The 9,011-nt window shown below is 38.1% G+C and overlaps 1 protein-coding gene across 1 annotated transcript; it reads right to left on the minus strand.

Annotated features, from left to right (window-relative positions):
* Positions 1-1,152: 1,152 nt before the first annotated feature.
* Positions 1,153-6,764, minus strand: LOC139899395 (ABC transporter C family member 4-like). Its single transcript, XM_071882219.1, has 10 exons — positions 6,023-6,764; positions 5,862-5,948; positions 4,781-5,401; positions 4,299-4,463; positions 3,645-3,939; positions 3,234-3,448; positions 2,851-3,156; positions 2,140-2,203; positions 1,803-2,042; positions 1,153-1,387 (listed from the first exon to the last, which is right to left on the minus strand). Exons 1-10 carry the CDS (start codon positions 6,644-6,646, stop codon positions 1,287-1,289), a joined length of 2,718 nt encoding a protein of 905 aa, XP_071738320.1. The 5' UTR covers positions 6,647-6,764; the 3' UTR covers positions 1,153-1,286.
* Positions 6,765-9,011: the final 2,247 nt, after the last annotated feature.

Genomic DNA, 9,011 nt, shown 5'->3' on the forward strand with positions numbered 1-9,011 from the left:
ATCAATACCATCAAACTTGTCCAACTTTGCAAACTTTGCAGTCATCTCCTTCACCGATTCTCCAGTCATGATTATCAACGAAATTATTCAATTAGTTTGTTAGAAACAGGGTATGCAAACAGATAATCCGGATATTTCTAGAATCGTGAAACACTTTCCTAATTGAATATTTCGACCCTCCTTGTCTCGGGTTACACGAAATTTCAATTGGGATAAGACTAGAAATGCAAATCGTTTCCAGACAAGAAGAACGCGATTTATGTGTATAGATTTGTGTGTTCGTTCTGTGTGAAAATTGAATAATAATCTGAAAGCTGTTTCCCAAAACTGATTATATAAAACAGTTTTGGCAGTTACCAAATGAATGGTTATGACGGTTGAAAAAGGAGCGGGAAAAAAAGTTTTATTTAAACGTTTCATTAAAACGTATCACTCAAAACTTTTTTGTTTCGGGGCGCTGCCCCGAGTCCCGCGAGGGGCGCTGCCCCCTCGACCCCCGCCCGCTCACCTGGGAGCGGGGCCCCAGCCAGGGGCTTTGGCCCTTGGACCTCGTAAGGGGGCGCAGCCCCCTTAACCCCCGCCATTACCGTGCGTCAGTGTCTAGTTCACTCTTATGGGCGCGCACTCCGCACTCACCGAACCCATGTTAAGTATCACTAGTTAACTCCTGCTCTCTAGTAAATTACAATCAGCTAAAATGATAGTTGGATGACATTAAAATCACCAACTGGGTGATCATATTTACACAACTCATTTTTGTTATATACACAATCATCATGCTTTACAGTATTGTACAGTACAACACTGTAAAGCATGATGGTTGTGTACATAAAACAAATATGTTGTGTACATATCATTCCCGTTCGTAAAGAAAACGTGACAGTATCTAGTTAAATATAAATATTTTTGTAACTTTTACACCCATAATTTTTATCGTCGAGGTCACACTATAATGATGGCTTTTTTTTAAGAACACAAGATTAAATAGATAATTATATGCCCACTCCACCACAAATTATTTGGTCTCAAAACAAAAAATACACAATTTATAAAAATGTCATAAAAATACTACTCTCTTTATTTTTCCAGTTTTACCCTTAATTTTGTTTTCTTCTTTAATCTTATTCACATAAGGATATAATAGAAAGTCACTAAAATTTATTCTCAAAAGTAAACTTACAACTTCTTCTTTGCACAATTAATTTGTTACATTCAAAAATTAGGGAATATAATGTTTATTATGGTATGATGGTTATGATAGTAACAATAATGTCATTTACATGTTCTTATAAACCAGAGGATCGGTTTGCATATTCCTGGACCAATGCCCCAAAAAGTGAAGGCTTCTCAATCAAATGTGAAGGTTTGTCAAATTCTTTTGCATACCCTGTTTGCATACATGAAGATAAGTTAGTAATTATTTGACAATTTGACCTTTAAAATACTAACATAATTTAATCTCCTTACGAGGATAAAACTATTGACCTTAATTAGGGTTATAAGTTGATTCATACTCAATATCTATTTGCTTATGAAAATGATACAGGTGGCAGTTATTCATTTGCTTATAAGTGTATTCTGAATGTACAACATCTCATAAATTGTTCTGTTTGGGAAATTATGTTCTTAACGGAATACTATTGCTTCTAACAACTTTTAACAAAAAAATTGGTTATAACTTACGAAATCCTAAATGATTAAACGATTAAATTGGTTATAACTTGGTTATAACCACGAAATTTGTTTTGGCCAGTTACCCGACCCGCTTATTTTGCTACCTCTAGAAACTGATGAGAGATTACCTGCATCAATGACTAGAACTCGATCACAATCCATGACAGTAGGTATCCTGTGAGCAATGCTAATAATTGTACAATCTGAAAAATCTTCTCTTATGATTTTTTGAATTATCGCATCCGTTTGTGAATCGACCGAAGCGGTTGCTTCGTCCATGAACAAAAGTCTGCTGTGCTTCAGCAACACTCTTCCTAAACAAAGAAGTTGTCTTTGTCCTACACTCCAGTTATCGCCATTATCAACAACTGAAACAGAAACCCAAAATATATATATAAGTAAAAAGGAGACATCTTTACATACATTAAAAAAAAAAAAAAAAAAAAAATGACCTTATTTAAGTACCTGCAGAATCAAGTTTCCCAGGTTTTGCAGATACAACGTCGTGAAGCTGGCATCGCTCGAGACTCTACAGCACAGAAGGTTAGGTGATTGAAAGAATTGGACAATTAATGCGTTGTTGGTCAAAATTTACCATTATGATCTGAACACTTTTTGACTGGTTACCCAACCCACTTGACCCGCCCATTCTGCAACCACCAATAATCACAGTCCTCACTTCTCACACAACATGAACCTTACAAGGCCAGACAAAAAGTTGATTTTTGACCGACATTGACTGACTTTGATCTGACTTTTTAGCGTTGACCGACTAATTAGACGATTTGGGTGGAACGGGACGGGGTAGTCACAAAACCACCGCAACGACCATCGCAACGGTTCTCGGAACCGCCATTTGCAACCATGTGCGGGTCAAATGGTCAATCAGGTCGAAAGTTGGTCAATACGTTTTAAGTATAAAACCTTTTAAACCATGTTTATTCAAGCTTAACAATGAAGAATCATAATTTTTGAGATCATAGACATATCTACAAACGAATTAGACAATTAATGTGTTGTGGGTCAAAAGTCGACCTTTATGGCCTGAACTCTTTTTGACCGTTCACCCAACCCACTTGACCCGCCCATTTCACAACCTCCAACAATCATATTCCTCACTTCTCACACAGCATGAACCTTAGAAGCTTGTGGTAAGATATATTAGAATTCACTTACCCTCCATATGTCCTCATCGCTATGTTGACCAATAGGGTCAATGTTGCTTCTAACCGTGCCTTCAAAAAGGATCGGTTCTTGGGGAATGATCCCAAATCGAGACCTAAGATCGTGAAGTCCAAGTGTTGATATATCAATACCATCAATAATAATACTTCCACCAGAGGGCTCGACTAGCCTAAATAAAACTTGGATCAACGTTGATTTTCCACCACCCGTTCTACCAACAACACCAATCTTTTGGCTCCCTTGAATGTTTAAGGTAATCCCTTTTAGCACAAGAGGCGTGTTTGGACGATATCTAACCTGCTCACACACAAATATATCGAGTTACTAACTTTGATTAGAAAGTGCTAACTTTTGATTATGCAGAGTAACATTACCTGCAAGTTTCTGAGCTCTAAACTGCCATGAACGGGCCAGTTTTGAGGTGGTGGGCCATCTTTTTTCACCCATTCTGCTTCTGATGGTATGTTGGTGAACTGTTTTACCCTCTCAACTGAAACCATTCGGTTTTCAACAAAGCAACTTGTATATAAAGCCCAAAACAATAGGCCGTTCAACGACAGTCCATATGAAAGTGACAATCCAACGTCCTCTGTGATCATATAAGGGCTCAATTAGATTTTATCTCAACATAAATTTGATATTATCGTTGAAAAACTGGACGGTTTGGGTCAACTCTTACAAATGTAAACGGGTCAAATTTGCACCTTATAAATGTAAACGGGTCAAATGTGCAGCTTCTACTTGATAAGAATGATTTCTTTGTTTTTTTAGTGATGAAAATGTACCTGGTTTAATGACATTGCTCGGTAAGAGGATCATGAAGACAGTGGAAACACAAAGAAATACGCTTCCAAGAAACTCCATACGAAATCCTAACCACCCGTTCGATCCATTATTGTGGAAATCCATTCGTAAATTTTCATCCACACGATCAACATTTTGTTGAACAAATCTGTCTTGTTTTTTAAAACACCGTATCATCATAACCCCGGATATGCTTTCAGAAAAGTGGTGAATAACAGGTGCTTTTGTGATTGAGTCAAGTCGCGTTATTTCACGAGACGTTGCAAGATAATACCCCTTCAAACATCAAGAAAAATGATCATTCTCTTTAAACTATATATATTCACTTTCTCAAAAGACTTGGATACATTTTATTTATGTTTACTACATAATATAATAGCGTTGAGTCACTACTTAACCGTTTAATATTGTTAATGACCATGTAGAAGTAGGATTTTTCTAACGACAATCTTAAGGTGCATTAATGTATTGTACAAAATGGTTAATGTTGACTTTTACATAGCGCTTATCAAAAAGTACAAGTCTTTTTTGCACCTTAATGATAGTAAGGGGAAAATCTTTAGAAATATTATACGGTTATCTTTCAATGCTTGCGTTAAAATATTATGCTTACGATTTTGTTATAGATCACATACCCGATACCAGAAATTGAGCCAGCCGAGAGGAGGTAGTAGGAAGACTGTTGGCCAAGCGTATTGACAGGTTATAATGATCACACTAATCACAGACATGTACAACATAATGCTCAGGTTCATCATGAACGGTAGTAGCGTATCGATGTTGGTTTGATCACTTGATGCCTGAAAAAAGACATATATTGAACAACTAGCACTAGATAAAAGATGGCATAATGGCTCATGGTCTATCCTTTTAACCAGGTTCCATTTTGGTGATTTATTAAAAAACAAAAAAATAATAAATTCCAACGACAGCGCTTAGAGTTGTTGTTATGCTTAAATAAGATGTACAAAGCAGTTACATTTGACTTTTATATGAAGGTTATTAATTTTTACAAGTCTTCTATGCACACTAACAACAGCCCTAAGGTCTGTCGTTAGAAAGTTCCCTAAAAAAGTTATCAGTTTGACCGATCGAGTACATGAAAATAGAACTTTACCCGACTAAGAATACTTCCGGATGGCGTGGTGTCAAAAAACGACATTGGAGCGTGAAGGAGACTATGAAGAATCTGTGTAAAGAACTTTTGTGCAGTCTGTAATCCTAAAAACATAGAAAAAAGTGTTCTTCCAATAATTAAGAAAAATGCAATAATTGCAATAACTGCATACACTCCAATGAATAAAGACGGGTCAAACGAAGCAGCCCGATCTTCTGAAGTTTCGTAAGCCAACCAGTAATCGCTAGCCATTTGTGTGGCTTGATATGAAAACGAAAACAACAAAACTAGAACCACACCGGTCCATCCAAAAGCCTCGGTTGCATACACTTTGTAAACATGTAAGCTTACTTTTCCAGTTTCTCGTTCTTCATCTTCGATCAATTTTGACGTTCCTACAATCGAATTTGACTGGGATCGTTCTAGAGATTTTCGTCTTTCATTGTTGTCGTCCATTGTGTTATGATTATGTGTCTCTGTTACTAACTCTGGTTCGGTTGATTCTGTTTGTACTAGTTGCATTGAGGTCTCATGTGCAGATACTAAAGCTTTGAAATCGAGGCCAGACTGAACCAGTTCATCGTACTTTCCTGATTGGACGATCATCCCATCGCGCATCACCTGCAAAACGTTATATTAAATCATAAAACCTTAATTCCTATCTGTTTTTCTATAGATAAGAATGACTCAAATTGACACCGAGTTAAGAATGACCCAAATTGACACGAGTTAAGAATGGCCTAAATTGACACCGTGATAAGAATGAACCAAATTGACACCGAAATAAGAATATTGATACCGTGATAAGAGTGACCCAAATTGACACCAAGATAAGAATGACCCAAATTGACACCTAGATAAAATGACCCAAATTGACACCTAGATAAAATGACCCAAATTGACACCGAGATACGAATGACCCAAATTGATACTGAGATAAGAATGACCCAAATTGACACGAGTTAAAAATGACCCAAATTGACACGAGTTAAAAATGACCCAAATTGACACGAGTTAAAAATGACCCAAATTGACACCTATGTTTCATTTCAGGGGCAATCACGTTTACAATAGCACTTACTAAAATAAGATCAACGTTATGAAGGAAGTCGACTTGGTGAGTAACGAGTAAGATCGTCTTTTCTCTAAGAACCCCCCTCACACATTCCTGCAACAAAATTTACTATCGTTAGTATAGTAAAACGAATGCAGTAAATTTTACATTTTTACAAAGTAAATCACCTTGAATATTTGTGAACCGGTGTGAGCATCAACGGCGCTAAAGACATCATCAAGAAGATAGATATCAGAATCTTGATAAACAGCTCTTGCGAGCTGAATCCGCTGCTTTTGACCACCGCTAAGATTAATCCCACGCTCCCCGATTTCAGTTTGATCTCCGAATTCCATCATCTCCAAATCTTTCTCCAAACAACATGTTCGTACGACATTCTTGTACTTGTTTCGATCCATTGGTGAACCAAACAAGATGTTTTCTTGAATCGTCGAGTTTTGGATCCATGATGTTTGTGCCACGTACGCCGTGCTACCATAAACTTTCACCTTTCCCGAAATTTTGTTCATTTCCCCAATTACGGACGCAAGCAACGACGATTTCCCGGATCCTACGGTCCCTACAATCGCTGCGAGTTCGCCTTTTTTGATCTCGAAGTTTAAGTTCTTGATCATATCTCCTTCAGACGGATCATCTTGCCAGCTAAACGACCCGTTTTTAACCTCGACTGCAATCGACGTTTTACCGTCAGCAAATTCAGTTCTATTAACCGCACCCTCATCTAACTCCTTACTCAACATATACTCGTCTAATCTCCCTAATGAAATCATCGCTTGTGATAACGAGATCATCGATTGGGGAAAACTCCAAATCGGTTCTTGCAAATTCTTGAACAACGATGTAGCCGTGAAAACCGTCCCCGCATCAAGATGTACACCGAAAAGCAAAATCCCGCTCCCAAACGTAACCATCGAGATAAACAACGTGTAACAACCCAAACCAACCCGCGATTAAACCGTGTAAAATTACAAACAAAAAAAAAAAAATTTGCTGAACTGCCACCTGGCGCGGCGCGCCATATAGGCCGCGCGGCGCGCCAAACCTGACTGTCCGGAAAGTCTTTAAATGCGAAAATGTTTGACTAGTTCCCGACGTATTTAGACAAAACGCTTTTAACTGCATGTTCAATATATGAAAACTAGCGCGTTCCATTAATAAAATTTAGTTTACGAAGCGGGGCCCACATCGACCCAAATTACCCTTTAAGTATCAAAATACAATTTTCGACCATAAGACTTTTAATACAAACAAAGCCGAGCATGGCGATTGGGGATACGGTACCCAATCCTAATAAATCCAAAAGCAAGCCTTCTACGCAAACTATGCAAGTCCTCTAATCCTCGCGCTTATCCGAGCCACCATCCGCATGCAATCTATAAAAAGAGTCAACAACGAGAGGGTAAGCTAATGCTTAGTGAATGATAATATACCACATACATATATATGTATAAAATGGACACGCCACAAAATAACAAATACCGCATACCGAGGCATCCATATAAGGCACTACACTAAGCATACCGTACGATCTCTAAGCAACGAGCTAAAGATACAACAACAATATAAGTTCACCAACGACGATGTGAACAACGCCAAATAGCTACACCCGGAGGGTTAGCTACAACACAACAATACATTAATATATAACAATATAAACGAACAAGGTTAACACCTTAACCCAATACCGAGAACCAAATACCACAATGAAGATTGTCCGAACTACACGAGCCTTAGTAATCCGAAACCACACGAGATTACTATCTTCACAACATCGAGGTTGGCCGAACTACACGAGCCTTAGTAATCCGAAACCACACGAGATTACTACCTCAATAAGATGACCGAACTACACGAGTCACCATGAATCCGAACTACACGAGATTCATTTTGATAAGATGACCGAACTACACGCGTCATCGTGAATCCGAACTACACGTGATTCACTTCTCCAACTCAAAACCCTTCGCCATTGGGGTTATATCATCCACATCACAACCACGTGTGATAGTGTACACACAAAACGTGTACCTCGCCAAAGGTGGTCAACCAAAACGCACAACCGTGCCAATTGGATCTAAACGCAAGTCTTTCAAATCCACCTATATGTGAAGTGAGCTCTAACCGAGAACCACTTCACCCGACCCGCACCCATCCTACACATACATATGCACATAGGATATTAACACTCACCTTGAAGTCTTGAAGAATGCTTCCAAGTAATCTGCAACTCGTCAATGGAAAGTACCTATTCCATTATCACAAATTCAACAACACACTTAGATTGGATTTACAAACCAACCCAATTCGACACTTAGTGCAAATTTGACCCAAATGCACTACCAAGTACAAACCGCGCCCAAACTAACCGATAATCACTCACACAAGTGAGAATGGTCCTAATATGCCAAATAAACCCGAACTCAAGTGTTAAACACGTGTCATACCCATTTTGACACTTAAACCCTAATTTTGACCCATTAAGTCAAAATCTCACCATTTACAAGTTTTGACACCAAAACACATTTAACTTGGTTTTATACTTCAACTTAATCCATTTCAAGTTTATAAACCTCATTAAATCGCCAAATGGGTCATAATCACCACCAAACCCTAATTTGACCCAAAGTCAAAGTTAGTCAACAAAATAACCTTAAATGGGTTTCAATACTTCATAATCACTAACTTAAGTGATTAAACTCAATTTCAAGTCCTAAACATGGCCAATTAGTTCACCAACCCAAAATCCACCAACAATTAACAATAAACCCAATTGCTAGCATCACTAAACCCATTTCATCATCTAAAAGGGTTTTTCATCAAACTAACTCAAACCCTAACTTGAATATCAAATCAAATAGATGAAATTCGGAGTTTGAGCTTACCAATACTACCACAACGTAGCTAGGAACGAAAGGAACAACTTTAGAACTCGAGCTTTTGATCCAAACGGCCTCCTTCTTCTCCAAAACCCTAAATCTCTCTCTAGAATCTCTCTCTCTCTCTCTCTAGATAGTTGGGGGTGATGAATGGATGTGAAAATGATCCAAAACTGATCCAAACCAGCTAATGTGGCTCACAAATCCGGCCCCAAGTGAAATTACCCAAATACCCTTCATTTAAACCAATTTAAAACAAAGGATTCTGTCAGCGCCAAAT

The sequence above is a fragment of the Rutidosis leptorrhynchoides genome, chromosome 3 (genome assembly GCF_046630445.1).
Source record: "Rutidosis leptorrhynchoides isolate AG116_Rl617_1_P2 chromosome 3, CSIRO_AGI_Rlap_v1, whole genome shotgun sequence".
NCBI lineage: Eukaryota > Viridiplantae > Streptophyta > Magnoliopsida > Asterales > Asteraceae > Rutidosis > Rutidosis leptorrhynchoides.